At 48.0% G+C, this 16,524-nt stretch overlaps 1 protein-coding gene across 1 annotated transcript in view; it reads left to right on the top strand.

Moving 5' to 3' along the window:
* Window positions 1-16,524, top strand: part of LOC133110064 (protein bassoon-like) — a 74,033-nt gene that overhangs the window by 24,634 nt on the left and 32,875 nt on the right. The window contains exon 4 of the mRNA XM_061219932.1: window positions 271-1,134. Coding sequence (XP_061075916.1) covers window positions 271-1,134 — 864 coding nt within the window. The remainder of the gene's footprint in view (window positions 1-270; window positions 1,135-16,524) is intronic.

The following is a 16,524-nucleotide window of genomic DNA, read 5'->3' as shown; positions in this document are numbered from 1 at the left end:
TGTCTGTGTCAGTGTGTGTGTATATGTACGTGTGTGTGTGTGTGAGTGTGTGTGTGAGTGTGTGTGAGTGTGTATGTCTGTGTGTGTGTGAATGTGTGAGTGTGTGTGTGAGTGTATGTGTGTGTGTGTGTGTGTGTATGTGTGTGTGTATGTGTGTGAGTGTGTGTGTGTGTGTATGTGTATGTATGTGTCTGTGTCAGTGTGTGTGTATGTATATATGTGTGTGTGCTGCAGGTGTGTGTCTATAACAGGGCTGTTTCTCTGTCTCAGGTGCAGGAGTGGCTGTGCTTGAACTGCCAGATGCAGAGAGCTCTGGGGATGGACATGACCACGCCCACGCCGCGCTCCAAGAGCCAGCAGCAGATCCACTCTCCCTCTCACCACGCCAAACCAGAGCCCCAGAGCCAGCCGCCTGCCCAACCTGCTGCCCAGCCTGCTGCCCCGGCCCCCGCCCCGGCCCCTGGCCCCGGCCCCGCCCAGGCCACACCCGCAGCGAAAGCCCCTCCCCACGCCTCGCCAGGACCTCAGAGGCAGGCCGGGCCGGCGGGCGGAGCCGCACACGCGCGGCCTGACCAGCGCCTGCCCCAGCCTGCGGGGGGCGCTCTCCCGGGCCTGGCCAAGGCCCCGTCTCAGCCGGACCTGTCCCGGCCCGCCCCCAGCAGGCAGGACCACACGCGCAGCGCGGGGAGCTCCCCGTCCCGCCAGCTCCCGCCGCCCCAGGACCAGCCGTTCGGGAAGCTGTTCGGCTTCGGCGCCTCCCTGCTCAACCAGGCCAGCACGCTGATATCCGTGGACCCCGCCCCGGGCACGGCCCCGCCCCCGTCGCCGGGCAAGCCGGCCCCCTCCGCCGCCGGGAAGGCCCCGGGCCCCGCGGGCAGAGCGGGGGGGGGCCCGCCCCCGCATCAACAACAGCCCCCGCCCCAGAACCAACAAACCCCGCCCCCGCACAAACAGGCCACGCCCCCGCAGCACCAGGCCCGCCCGGGACCCGGCCCCAAGGCCGCCTGCTGCCCGCTGTGCAAGACGGCCCTGAACGTGGGCGGCGCGGAGCCGCCCAACTACAACTCCTGCACCCAGTGCCACACGCAGGTGTGCAACCTCTGCGGATTCAACCCCACGCCCCACCTGGTGGAGGTAAGGCCCGCTGTCCGTGCACGGACACAGCTTCGCTCCCCGCGTTTGCCCTGCTCTTTCACGGTTCGTTTGCTTTTTAATCCAGCAGTTATCCCCACTATAAGATACGTTTTGTGAGTATGGCGTCTTATTTCTTGGCCTGAGAAATGTGTGTGTTTCAGTACAAAGGTTGTTGGTGTAAGTAAAGCCATTGCTGAGATAATCGAGCCAGCGTTGAGTGGGATTGAGGGGCGGGACTTTGATTGGAGTGAGGGGCGGGGCTTTGAGTAGGGGTGAGGGGCGGGGCTTTGAATAGAAGTGAGGGGCGGGGCTTTGAGTAGGGGTGAGGAGCGGGGCTTTGAGTAAGGTAGAGGGGCGGGGCTTTGAGTAAGGTAGAGGGGCGGGGCTTTGAGTAAGGTAGAGGGGCGGGGCTTTGAGTAAGGTAGAGGGGCGGGGCTTTGAGTAGGGGTGAGGGGGGGGCTTTGAGTAAGTTAGAGGGGCGGGGCTTTGAGTAAGGTAGAGGGGCGGGGCTTTGACTAGGGGTGAGGGAGGGGCTTTGAGTAGGGGTGAGGGGGGGGGCTTTGACTATGGGTGAGGGGGGGGGGGGGGCTTTGAGTAGGAGTGATGGGCCAGGCTTCGCACAGGCTGTTGTCTGATTAGTGTGAACAGGACTGTTTGAATCCGCATCCACACCACCTGTTTCCTGCCTGGAGCCATTTTGTTTGCTGCTCTACCACAGATTCACTGAGGCAGAAACACAGGCAGTGGGAAGACGACTACTACACATTCTATAAAGCGCCTTTAGTGAAGCAGAGAGGGTGTTAAGAATGTACAGGTTACACCGTGGGTTTATCGAGTCTGTGAAGATCTCACTGCTGCCAGGATCCCAGCTCATGTCCAGCAGGGCTAGTATGTATCAGCCAATTATTCTGGTTTCATTTTTTTTAAGCATCTACATGTTTTTACCAGGGATACATGCACGGCTGTCAAAACACAGAAATGATGGGGGAAATTAAATAATTATGAACGGAGATCTTAATTATTGTTGTGAAACCCAAACACGAACCCCATGCAGAGAGAGAGAGAGAATCTCCTGAGACACCAGTAAAAAAGAGAAACATTTAAAAAATGTTTGCATACCTGTATTTTTTCGATATTTACATTCATTTTACTTTTGCTTATGTTTATTACTTAAAGATGTACCATTTTGTAGTTTCTAGTGTTTAATGTTTATATAGGTATGTTTACATAAAGTTTTGGCAATATAGCGCAATATGTCATACCAATTAAGCATACTTCAGCTGAATTGAATTGAACTGAGAGTTAGAGAGAGAGCGAGAGGGAGAGAGAGAGAGAGAGAGGGGGGGAGAGAGAGAGAGAGGGGCAGTGTGAGAGAGAGCGAGAGGGAGATAGAGAGAGGGAGAGAGAGGGGGGGAGTGAGAGAGAGAGAGAGGGAGTGTGAGAGATAGAGAGAGGGAGAGAGAGTGAGAGGGGGGAGTGAGAGAGAGAGAGAGGGGGGAGTGTGAGAGAGAAAGAGAGGGAGAGAGAGGGAGCGAGCGAGTTCGCACGTGCGGTGCATTGTGGGTAGTGGAAGGCGCTGGCCGCGTGCCCAGCGGGCGTGAGGGGGAGCGTGGGCGCGCGGGAGCTCAGCGGTGTGTGCAGTGATGCCGGCACGGTGCAGCGGAGATCGGGAGACTCTTAATGGCCTGGCGGAAAGTTCCGGGCCCTCGGGGGCCGGGAGCAGGTGACGGGGGGGGCCCCCACACACGGGGGGGGGGGCCCCCACACACGGCTGACGGGAAACGCAGTGCCTTCCAGACAGCGGCTTATTAAGGCTCTGTGCGTTTGTGGTCGATCGAGCACCCCCCCCGTGTCAACTCTAATTATGGAAATGTGGCCCGGTGGAGAGCTTGACAGTAATAGCATCCTTTCCTGAACGCTCGGAAGGAAGTTTAATGTGCAAATTTTTTACCCCAAAAGTGAAAGCTGCCGGAGACAATACTACTGTAATATCATTAGTCAGGCTCCGCTGGTCAGATCTGTGAGGGAAGAGGTTTGTATAGGACTCTCCGTGGTGATTGCGCCTTGCTTGGCTGCCCCTTTGCACTCTGCCCTATCTGAAGCCCCAGGGCTTTCAAAACCTCCGAACCTATTACGACTTTAATGTGTCACAACTTCATAGCAGTTGAGTCTTTCCAATTTGGGGGGGTGGGGGGTGGGGGGGGGGGGTGCTGTGTGTGTGAAATACATGGGAGATAAGAATTGGTTTGAAATGGAAAGAACGACTGGCAGACCTCTGCAGGTTCTAGAAATTGGCAGAGCTGCTGCTGCGTTGTTCTGTAAAAAATCACTCGGCGGTCTCCTCTCAGAAGAGAGGCACGGGAGCCCGGAGGAGACAAGTGCAGAATGTGTAAATTGGCTCCAGAACGTGTTTCTTTCTGGAACGGGCCGATATATTCAGCCGCGGTATAAATACACTTTTCCCTGCCTCACACAGCTCAGTTCGGTTCTGCTCCTGTTCATTCTGCAAGCCGAGACAAGCTCTGATCACTACTGAGCAAGAAAGAGAGAGGAGAGAGAGAGAGAGAGAGAGAGAGAGAGAGAGAGAGAGAGAGGGAGAGAGAGAAATTGAAAGAGCGAAGCAGTCATTTTGTTTGCGATTCATATAAATAACCTGGTCTGTTCTCATATCTGCCTTGTGTTTTATTGGTAAATGGTTGGCATTTACATAGCGCCTTTATCCAAAGCACTGTACAATTGATGCTTCTCATTCACCCATTCATGTACCAACGGCGATTGGCTGCCATACAAGGCACCGACCAGCTCGTCAGGAGCATTTGGGGGTTAGGTGTCTTGCTCAGGGACACTTTGACACACCCAGGGCAGGATCGAACTGGCAACCCTCCGACTGCCAGACGACTGCTCTTACCACCTGAGCCAATGAGACGACTGCTCTTACTGCCCGAGCCAATGAGATGACTGCTCTTACTGCCTGAGCCAATGAGATGACTGCTCTTACTGCCTGAGCCAATGAGATGACTGCACTTACCGCCTGAGCCACTCAGATGTGAGGTGCACTCAGAGAAGGGAAGGCTGAGAGCAAGAGGAAGATCCAGGCCTGGAAATATGGAGAGGCAGAGCCGTGTGAGGAAGCTTCTCACCAACATCTACCCTAACCCAACATCTACCCTAACCCAACACTGATCATACTTACACTGTGATATTGTGTGGATGTCATTCAAGATACTCATTCTGAACATAACAGAATAATGTTAATTCTATAGAATCAGGAATAACATGGATGCTGTGGTATTATGTGGATGTAAATCTGGATATAACAGAATAATGTTCATTCTATAGCATCGGGTACATTGTTGAATAACATGGATGATATGGAATTGTGTGGATTTCAATCTGGATATAACATAATAATTTAAATTCTATAGAATCGGGTATATTGTTGAATAACATGGATGATATGGAATTGCGTGGATTTAAATCTGGATTTAACATAATTTTCATTCTATAGAATAAGGAATAACATGGATGATATGGAATTGTGTGGATTTCAATCTGGATATAACATAATAATTTAAATTCTATAGAATCGGGTATATTGTTGAATTACATGGACAATATGGAATTGTGTGGATTTGAATCTGGATATAACAGAATAATGTTCATTCTATACAATCAGGGGTATATTGTGGAATAACATGGACGCTATGGAATTGTGTGGATGTTGTGAAATTGATTCAATGTCATAGAATTATGGAGATGTTATGAACTATCATAGATCCAGTTGGCAGCGCGTCATAGCAGCATGTAGGTGCAGCCTTCTGATGGGGGAAAGCAATCTAGATTATCGCTATTTTAGTATTTTAATAAAGAATGATGTCAGCAAATTGCATTCATTCGTTTTATTTAAAGGCAAGCAGAGGTGTTTTGGCAAGGAAATAAAAGGGGTTAAACCAGCTTCCTGTGTGGTAAGCCACAGAGCAGCTTTCTGGTATTTATAGAATCGCTATGATTTGAATGTACGGCTACATTTTGTGCTCATTTAAAGACTTCTGACCGACCGCTTCGTTAATTTCCGATGGAGACTCTGCCAAACCTTCCCCCTCGGTGGTTGAGCCTGGAGAGGCTATGACATGTTTGTGGGCGTTGTCTGCTGACTGGATCCGCAGTATAGATGTTAAGGACGCTGTGGGGTTTTTTATTTTTACAATTATGTGCATGTTGTAGACTTGCCGAACTTATAGAATTATGAGAATGCTACGGCGTGTAGATATTGTACTGATTGTTGTTTTACAACTGTTAGTGTCGGTCCGGTAATTTGATTGGACAAGAGGAACTGCATGAGCGCTGATATACATGACAACAGCACCGGAGCGTTTTACTGCGTGTGGAGCGAGGCTGTGATGTTTCACTCCGCTGTGTTTACACTCCAATTTCATACATTGTTGAAAAAAATGATTTTATTTTCTGACTGTATTTTATGTAATTCTATATTGTAGTCTGTTGTGTCTCAAACGTTATCTAATAAACAGTTTATAGGCTTGTAAAATAGGCGTATGAAAACAAAGTCACCCTCGAGGTCATGCTGTTATACGGTATATCGGCCCAGCTGGGATTACCTTCGCTAATTGGCCCCGCTTTTCTATTCTAAGGCAACTGCACAGTGTGTGTGTGAGACACAGTGTGTGAGTGTGTGTGTGTGTGAGACACAGTGTGAGAGTGTGTGTGAGACACAGTGAGAGGGTGTGTGTGTGACACAGTGTGAGAGTGTGTGTGAGACACAGTGAGAGGGTGTGTGTGTGACACAGTGTGTGAGTGTGTGTGTGTGTGTGAGACACAGTGAGAGGGTGTGTGTGAGACACAGTGAGAGGGTGTGTGTGAGACACAGTGTGTGAGTGTGTGTGTGTGTGTGAGACACAGTGAGAGGGTGTGTGTGTGAGACTCAGTGTGTGTGTGTGTGTGTATGTGTGAGACACAGTGAGAGGGTGTGTGTGTGTGAGACTCAGTGTGTGTGTGTGTGTGTGTGTGAGACACAGTGTGAGAGTGTGTGTGAGACACAGTGTGAGAGTGTGTGTGTGTGAGACACAGTGAGAGGGTGTGTGTGAGACACAGTGTGAGAGTGTGTGTGAGACACAGTGAGAGTGTGTTTGTGAGACACAGTGTGTGAGTGTGTGTGTGTGAGACACAGTGTGTGTGTGTGTGTGTGTGTGTGTGAGACAGTGTGAGAGTGTGTGTGAGACACAGTGAGAGGGTGTGTGTGTGTGTGTGAGACACAGTGTGAGAGTGTGTGTGAGACACAGTGTGTGTGAGACACAGTGAGAGGGTGTGTGTGAGACACAGTGTGTGAGTGTGTGTGTGTGTGTGTGTGACACAGTGTGAGAGTGTGTGTGAGACACAGTGTGTGTGTGAGACACAGTGAGAGGGTGTGTGTGAGACACAGTGTGTGAGTGTGTGTGTGTGTGTGTGTGTGAGACACAGTGAGAGGGTGTGTGTGAGACACAGTGTGAGAGTGTGTGTGAGACACAGTGAGAGGGTGTGTGTGAGACACAGTGTGAGAGTGTGTGTGAGACACAGTGAGAGGGTGTGTGTGAGACACAGTGTGTGAGTGTGTGTGTGTGTGTGAGACACAGTGAGAGGGTGTGTGTGTGAGACTCAGTGACTCAGTGAGACTCAGACTCGTTTCTGATTACAGTATGGATCATTACAGTATGGATCATTACAGTATGCATTGGATTGTGTCATCTCTCTCTCTCTCACTGCGATGGACTGGCGACCTGTCCAGGGTGTATTCCTGCCTTTCGCCCAATGTATGCTGGGATAGGCTCCAGCCCCCCTGCGACCCTGTTCAGGATAAGCGGGTTAAGATAATGGATGGATGGATGGATGTCTCTCTGAAATTCAAATTCAAAAATGCTTTACTAGCATGACGAGAGGGATGTTATGTCATCAATGCACAGAAAAGAACAGATAAAAACACAGTGTGTGAGTGTGTGTGTGAGACACAGTGAGAGTGTGTGTGTGTGACACAGTGTGTGTGTGTGTGAGACACAGTGAGAGAGTGTGTGTGTGTGTGTGTGTGTGTGTGTGTGTGAGACACAGTGAGAGTGTGTGTGTGACACAGTGTGTGAGTGTGTGTGTGAGACACAGTGAGAGTGTGTGTGTGTGACACAGTGTGTGAGTGTGTGTGTGACACAGTGAGAGTGTCTGTGTGTGTGTGAGAGGCAGTGAGAGTGTGTGTGTGTGACTCTGAGAGAGGCGGTGTGTGAGACAGTGAGAGTGTGTTTATCAGTGCAGATGAGTATCAGAGTCCTGATTACATTATCTAATCCATCAGCTTTAGACAGAGCTCAGTCTCGCTGATAAACACCCACACCAGTGGCAGAACGCATTGTGAGGCTGATAGAGGACCTGTAGTTGGAGAGAGATGAGATTTGAAACTGTAGCATCAGGTGATTAGCCCCAGTGGCCATGCCAGGCAGATTACTACGCTTTCTTCTCAAACAGCAGCTGTAGAGAAAGGGTGAATGACACCTGTCACCATAAGTGCCAGCGTTTCTGATTACAGTATGGATCATTACAGTATGCATTTGATTGTGTCATCTCTCTCTCACTGCGATGGACTGGCGACCTGTCCAGGGTGTATTCCTGCCTTTCGCCCAATGTATGCTGGGATAGGCTCCAGCCCCCACTGCGACCCTGTTCAGGATAAGCGGGTACAGATAATGGATGGATCGATGGATGTCTCTCTGAAATTCAAATTCAAAGATGCTTTACTAGCATGACGAGAGGGATGTTATGTCATCAATGCACAGAAAACACCAGATAAAAACATACAATTGAACACATAAACCTGAATCTAGATATACAGTGTACAGACATATTGGCCAACTGAAATATGCTCACAGGTTGTCCCTCTGCAAAGCTGAAACATAATTTGCCGTTATTTTTAATTCATTTTCTATGTTCCCCTTATAAATAGGGGAGCTTTCAGTGGGCATTTAGTTTTGAATTCAGGGTATATTTTTATTGAGCATATTTGCCAATTAGGCTGTGTAGGGTTAAAATATGATGCCATGTTTGATCATTTGTGAAGAGATTGTGCTCCATAAGGACATGCATATGTATTTTCTGTAATATAACATAGAGTACCTTCCCCAGATGACTGGTCACACAAGTACATCTATAATATTTGAGTACAATTTGTGTCCAATCTGGGTCCAATCTGGGTCCAATCTGTCTCCATGTGTCTCCACTTTTATATGAGCATGTTATGGGTCCTCTCCAGCCAGCGCTCAGAACCAAGTTGAAGAGTTTTAGGATAGCTAATTTATAATTTATAATTGATGTGTTTTGTCATCTGCAATGTTGTCTGCACTGCAGACTCTTTCTGGGTTGTAGGACCTTTTTGTGATATTTTATGGTCCATTTCCTATTTCTCACATAAATTTGCTTCTGCACTCAGCTTAGTGCCGTTTTTCTTGTATCATTTTTCAAAATGGCTTTGCCATATGTCTCCATTTTGAATAGGCAATTCATCATATAAATATTTTTTTGTAATGTGTTCCAGTTGTGCCAGAAAGTGATAGAATCAATGGATTCTTCAATAGTGCCGCGTTTGTTCTTAATGTGCTGTTCTTTCTTGGTTGTAGAGTGTGTTTCTGTGTTGTGCTGGTGCCTGACAATAAGCAAGGCCCAATTACTCTTTTTATGGCTGTCTGGCTTTATAGTTGTTTAGTTTTTTCTCATGTTATGGCTGAATAACATGAGAACACGGTTTTGTTTTTAGGTTATTATTTGGTTAATTATCAGATATTTTGATTATTCACTGCTAGGTTTACACCACCTTCATTGTGCTTATGTGTTCACCGGCAAGGTGTCTGAGAGGGATTGAGTTGATTGGCTGCCAATTGCTTTCTGTGCACTCTCTCTCTCTCTCTCTCTCTCTCTCTCTCTCTCACACACACCCTCTCTCTCTCTCTCTCTCTCTCTCTCTCTCACACCCCCTCCCTCCCTCTCCCTCTGTTCCTTCCTCTCTCTCACACACCTTCTCCCTCTCTCTCTCTCTCTCTCTCTCTCTCTTCCAAATTTGGGAATAGAAATGGGGGGAGGTGGCTTTCTGTCCACTTCAGTTCCGCATGCTACCAGCATGGTGCCCGAACCCATGTGCTGTTTAATGTCACTCTCGCTGGGAAGAGTCAGCGCTCTTAACTCTGGGGGCCGGCGTGTTCCCGCCTGGTGTTGTGCAACATAAATGCTTTCTTTGTGTGGGCTGTCTCAGCATTGGACCTGCATATGGGCATGTGTCTCTCCAGGTCTGTCTGCCCTCAGCGGCTGTACCCAAAGGCGTTGTCACTCTTCTGATGTCGTAGGGCTGATGTCATAGGGCTGATGTCATAGGGCTGATGCCATGCTGCTGATGTCACATGACTCTTTCCTGCTCCCGCTGCGATAGCCCGATTCTCCACCGCTGTCCGTAATTGCATTAAGTGAATCCAGCCATCCATTTTCTGAGTGTACATGCAGATCTGTGGCTGCTGTATGCAGCAGGCTGCCGGTGGGAGGGCGTGGGTGTTTGGAAGGTACCGTCCTCCGGTCAGGGTGGGCATAGCCCACACTGCGCCTACAGGCCCCTGTATCTATTAGCAGCTTGTTTATTTTTTTTATCTTTCCTGTGGAGGAGCTGCTGGAGCAGTGCTTTGAGCGCTCGGCGAAGGCTCCCCGGCTGAAAAACGGAAAACGGCTCAAAAGCTCGGTTTTGAAGCAGCAGATCGCCGGTCGACCGGTCCAGGCCGATTTTCAGGCTGGTCACGCTGCCAGGGTCGGGCTGCTCTGGAGCTGCGGTCCCCAAACTCGGTCCTGGAGTACCCCTGTGTATGCCGGTGTCCATCCCAACCAACTGCAAACCAACTATTTAACAAGCGGTTTTTCCATTTTTCTTAATTAGGTGCTTTTCTTGTTCAGAGGGATTACTTACCGTCTTAAGCCACATTCTGTCAGAGAGCTATGGATACCATAAATAATACATTTCCCATGTCCATATTGTGCTTATTGTGCTATTTGGCAAACAATGCATACATTTTGCAAGTAAAGTGTTGGATTATTTTAACTGATCAAAGTGAATCAGTCGGCTCCTAATTGGTGAATGTTTTGACACCTGGCCACCAAACCTAACCATTTAGAAGATAATGAAGAATTCAAACGCAAAGCAAGTGATAACCAGGCAAACCAGGCAAACCTGCATTGTAGTGATACATTTAACGGAAAAAAAAATACAAATGAAATTAAACACATGTTCAGCTACCTAGTTATTAGTTCACTTCAGTCTTTTATTTGTTACCTTTTCTTATGTAATCCTTACAAGATGGTGGCGAATGAACGTGAACGTGTATGAACGTGGTCGTCTCATTCTTCATGTCATTGCAGAGACATTCTAGCATAATGTGGTTTAGGGTAAATAATGCATCTTAAAATGAAAAGATTAAGAAAGCTAATTAAGAAAGATGAACAGCTTGTGTTTATTATTCGACGGCGGTTTTTACATTATTGCCATTTGGCAGACGCTCTTATCCAGAGCGACGTACAGTTGACTAGACTAAGCAGGAGACAATCCTCCCCTGGAGCAATGCAGGGTTAAGGGCCTTGCTCAAGGGCCCAACGGCTGTGCGGATCTTATTGTGGCCGCTCCGGGATTAGAACCGCCGACCTTGCGGGTCCCAGTCCTTTACCTTCACCACTACGCTACAGGCCACTCCAGGACTAGAACCGCCAACCTTGCGGGTCCCAGTCCTTTACCTTAACCACTACGCTACAGGCCGCCATTCATACGGTTTGAGGTTGGAACCGAAAGCGGCGTACGCAGGGGCACTCCGGGACCGACTGCTTTAGAGGAGACAGCCTGTGACTGTCACCTTTATCCTCCCTGTAAAAGCACCGGCCAGGACTCCAGCACCCCCGGCCTGTGTCTGTTTTTACGTCATGTGACCCTTAATCCGGCTGTCATAGTGAATGTTCATGCCTCTATTAGACACCACACAAAGGAAATAATCTGGAACAGGATTGAGCAATCCCACTGCCCAGTGCCACTGGCCTTAATACTAACAACGGGGGAGAGTGGGAGAGAGAGAGAGAGTGAAAGCATGTGGGATGGAGGGAGGGAGGGAGGGAGGGAGGGAGAGAGGAAGTTACTTCTGCATTTTGCTTGTGGGGGAGGGTGTTTGGGTTATGTCATCTGTGTGCTTAACAAGTGAAAGTGTGTTTTATTTTGAATTTCGGAGAAATAGAGAGCGGAGAAGAGAGTTTGTGTTACATTAATGGGTGGGTTACGTAAAGTGATGTTGTGTACGTAACAGAATTTAAAGCGTAGTTGTATTTGAGAGGAGAGGCACTGAATGGAAGAGAGACAGATAGAGGGAGAGATAGCAGGGTGGGCTTTGGAGCCGGATGGCTTTAGGGGAAGCGCGGGAGACTGAAGGAATAATAGATGTTTACTGGTGTATGTGTGCATGTGACAGAGAGGCAGAGAGACTGTGTGGGAGAGAGAGAGAGAGAGAGAGAGAGAGAGAAAGAGAGAGGCTTTTAGAGGCTGATGTAAAGATCAACAACAGATCTGAGTCAATGTTGGTGGCATTTCTGTGGAGTTGATTGAGGGGGTGAGGCCTAGAGCAACAGAGCCATCTTACCGTATAGACATCCCATATAGCCAGGCAGAAACAAAGCCATCTTACCGTATAGACATCCCATATAGCCAGGCAGAAACAAAGCCATCTTACCGTATAGACATCCCATATAGCCAGGCAGAAACACAGCTATCTTTAAAGGCATTCTATGCCGGATTTTCACCTTGACACAACACCTATAAAACAAACATGCATGGCATCCCTATGATACACTGGCACCCTGTGTCTGTGTAACTCTTACCGTTTAACCATTATCTAATCAAGTGGCTGGCCAGCTTTCAGTAACATTGTTTAGCTGCTGTGTTATTAATTCAGTTTTGTAAGTCAGCTGGCTGGCTGTGATAGCTCAGTACTGGTGTTGCTGCTGATATTTTCTACCAGCATATTTATTCTCCTGAGTAGGGAGCTCATGCCTAAATCCAAAAGACTCCCAGACTTTCAGAAGACTTGAGATGTCCAATAAAAAGAAAAACGACAATGACTTGATGTATTTGTGAGGCAGGCAGGCTAACAGTTAGAACAGGTTCAGGCGGTTAGAGCAGTTATCTGGCAGTCGGAGGGTTGCCGGTTCGAGCCCCGCCTAGGCTGTGTCGAAGTGTCCCTGAGCAAGACACCTAACCCCCAAATGCTCCTGACGAGCTGGTTGGTGCCTTGAATGGCAGCCGTTCGCCATTGGTGTGCGAGTGTGTGTGTGAATGGCTGAAGGAGAAGCAGCAATTGTACAGCGCTTTGGCTAAAAGCGCTATATAAATGCCAACCATTTACCATTTACAGGCTGAAATACACTGGTGTTAGCAGCAGTAGCTAGCGTCATCACAAACTTTAGCTAAAGTTGGGTAACTAAATGTAAACATGAGTAACGTCCGATAAATAGCTAGCTAAATGGCCTGCTTAGAAAGAGACTACTAAGGCTGAGGTCTTACGAATCATATTAGAGTGCAGTAGCTCATTGCTATAACAACACATGGGCATCTGCAATGGTTGATAATGGGGCGTAGACGTTTTTGTATACAAACACAGGAGCAAGGAATCATGCACAATACACCTTTAGACAATTTGCATTTGTATTGTTTTTTGAACAATTAGTAGACAACAAAAAAACAGACCCACAAATTAATTTTACAAAGCATAAATAAACCAACAAACACTCCAAAGACAAGTCCACAATACCTGAACAAATAAACAGCCAAATACAGTGAGCACCACAAATGTTTGTGAGAGACATATTTTTTTGTATTTCGCTCTCTGTACTATGTGGTTAATGTGCAGATTACAGCACTTTTTCTACATATTCCCCCCATTTCAGGGCACCATAATATTTGTGACAAATGGCTTCACAGGTGTTTCTGATTAGTCAGTGAAATTAGACAGTGAGTTCAATCACTTCCTGAGTACAGGTATAGCAGATTTCTCGGTTCATATATGTATATAAATGAGGTATTTAACACATCTGAAGGTGATTAAGATACTGCCATTTGGCTGGCCTAATGTTTGATGACAAAATGATTACGCTGGCTGCCTAGCAGTGAAGTCAGTGACACTCTTGCTGAGGTCATTTGACTGATCTTAGACGCTGTTTGTGTGAGTGTGTTTGTGTGAGGGCAGCAGAAAGTCACGGTGGAATACTGTGGCAGTACTGCGGTTGTTTGTGGAGAAAAGTTCTGTAACTGACTGCCATTGTCTTTTCTTAGCGCACAGAAAATAGGACAGACCTAAAGCGTCTTAACTTTTTTGGGGTAGATAGATTTTTTATTTTATTATTTACATTTACTTCCAGGGCCCAGGTCTGGCAGTACTCGACTAGGCCCTGCTCTGACCAGACTAAATGTTGTTTGTGATTAAATGTTTTGTTTTAGCTTGACAAACAATCGAACATATTGCCTAATCATTCACATATTACTTAAAACCCCAAAATATGACAAAATCTCTCTCTTGCTCTCTCTCCGTCTCCAAATCTCTCTCTTTTTCTCTTGATCTCTCTCTCTCTCTCTCTTTCTCTCTCGAAACGACAGAGACACAGCTGGTTAGACAGCAGTTTCAGGAGCAGCATATTCTGGAAAAAAAAAAAAAAAGTGTATTCAATAAAAAATATTTCTTCTCCCGAAGAGAAAGAGTCGCATGCTGGCGTCAGTGACAGGTGACCGGCCAGTGAAAGCTGACCCTTCATTTCCTGTGAATCAGCTGAGGAGGGCCATGTGTCCCAGTGGATTGACCCAGATTCTTGCTGACTCTGTAAGCTCCTCCGGCAGCAGGGTGTGGTTTGCAGGCAGCAGGGACTCAGAAGGCAGACGCACATGGCTGACGTTAATCCCGGGACACCGGTGGGTAGCGGTCAGAGCACTGGACTCTGGGCCTAATGGCAGCTGTGTGGAGTAAATGGTTATGGTATTCATATAGCGCCTTCATCCAAAGCGCTGTACATTTGATGCTCCTCATTCACCCATTCATACACACACTCACACGCCGACGGCGATTGGATGCCATGTAAGGCACCAACCAGCTCGTCAGGTTGGTGTCTTGCTCAGGGACACTTCGACACACGCGGGGTGGGATCGAACCGGCAACCCTCCGACTGCCAGACGACATTTCTTACCACCTGTGTGGTGTAGTGGTCAGAGCACTGGACTCAGAACATGCAGTGCCCTTTTTGTACTTGTACTTATACAGACAGAGGTAACGCAGTGTGTCTAAAAAGGTTAACTGGATTCTGCAGGTTTCGTACAAGGAGGTGGGAGGCACATTTCTGAGCAATGTTTTGCCTGGGGGAGTGTTTCTGGTGGTCGGAGAGAGCTGTAATTTCTGCACTGCTGAAAACGTTGGACGCCATCGTTTGATGCTCAGCGATACGATCTCATCTCCATTCATATGTACCCATACGGCTTGCCCAAATGAGATATATTTATGTACTGCTGTGCTGTTGCATTGTATATGTTCTATCGAAAATCGTAAGTGTATGCATGTGGTATTATGGCCAGATCTGTTAAAAAAAGAGATTGTAGAGTTTAATTTAATGGTTAAATAAACAGTATAAAAATCACTTTCAACTTCTGCAGCCTTTCAAATCCATCTTCTCTCGCTGAATGCAAACAGTAATTAATTTCTCCAGATGACTGAGTAGACAGCTATGGCCTTTGTGAATGCTTATTAATTATGATCATAATTCTTAGTGTTGGGAGTTGATGCCGTGATAACAGTCGCACTACCCCTGCTGAAATGAGCCGCGTCAGCAGCATTTCAGCCCGGAGAACCTGGCCGCACGATGCACGATGAATAAGGAACAAAGCACATCAATCAGATCATTACCACCCAGTGCCGAGGCAACACCCCGGCATAATCCTTCCTCTCTCAGGCCACGTCACCATTGGCCGTACTGTCCTCATCACCTGTAAACTGAGACCACTACAACTGCCGCTACTGGTGGCATAATGAGGATAACAGCCACGTTTCTCTGACACACACCGGCATTCGTGTTTCACCGCCTCTAGCAAAGGGACGTTCGATGGGTTCGTCGGGTTCGAGTTGGGCGGACAGCGATCCCGGCGCTGGTCTGCGCTCAGAAAGGGATGAAGGGTTCTGTACGTAATGAAGGCAACGGCGGGGCAAATGACACACACACATCAGCATGTGGTGCACGCCTATTTGCATTAAATGAGGAAGGCAGGCGCCCACCCCGTCATCAGGGACCCGGCGGGGAGGCTGAGTCACATGGGAGGGCACCCTCCCCCCTCCGCTCTTTCTTGCTCTCTCTTACTCCCACATTTTTCCCCTCCTTTATTTTCCCTTTCCCCCCCCCCGTTTCTCTCTCTCTGTCTCGGTCTCAATCTCTCTTTCGCTCGCTCACTCTCGCTCGACTTCCCTCAATCCCTCCTTCCCACTCTCTCGTTTTTTTTCCTTTTGTCTTTCCTGGTTTTGCCTCTCTCTCTCTCTCTCTCTCCTTTCTTCCTCCTCCTCTGTTTCCTTGTGTGCAGTGACGTGGGCGAGTGTGATTCACTCTCATTAACCTCATTACTTTTACCGTTGTTTCTGTGCGGAGAGGCGTGCCGCTGGCGGGCCGCTGGCCGTCCTGTCACAGCGCTTCCTGTTTCAAGAGCGTAAAACTCTGGACAGGCCTCCGCTCACTTCCTGTCCTCCCAGCTTTCAGGTTCTGCCTTTTTACGTTTCTCTAGCAGCTTGCAGGGTTCATATTGGTGTTGTGGTATAGTGGCTTATTTCATTTTTTTTATTTGTGACAAGTGTGGAGTGCAGGTGAGAGCACTAGATCCTTCTGAGACGAGTGTGCCTCTGTCCCTAACTCGTAGTATAAATAGACCCACCAGGGACACAGTCGCTTGTCACCGACACGTATAGTTTCCTTTGCCGTACACCTGTAATGACGGGCTGCAGAGAAAGACTGTGCCCTGCTCAGCATCTCCAGCAGGGAAGTCCTTCTGCATGATTATGCCCCTAACCTTTCGCGTGTGTGTCATTTTGCATCCGCAATTGAACCATGTCTTTAATAGATTCTGAGCACTGAAGACACTGAGACTGCACTAGGCGAGGGAGTGCTGTGATGGTCCTGTCGCCCATGTTGGTCTTTCACATGTCTGTCTACAAGCAGGCATAACTTTAAACTTTAAAAAGGCCCTGGCGCCACTCGAGTTCAGAGACTTGGCTCATTATCGGTGCACGGGAGCTCTACCCATGATGCACAGTGAAGTATTCGTTTTAATCTCGGTTT

The sequence above is a fragment of the Conger conger genome, chromosome 14, assembly GCF_963514075.1.
Source record: "Conger conger chromosome 14, fConCon1.1, whole genome shotgun sequence".
NCBI lineage: Eukaryota > Metazoa > Chordata > Actinopteri > Anguilliformes > Congridae > Conger > Conger conger.
The sequence above is the reverse complement of the archived record's forward strand: the minus strand, read 5'-3'. Positions and strand labels throughout refer to the sequence as shown.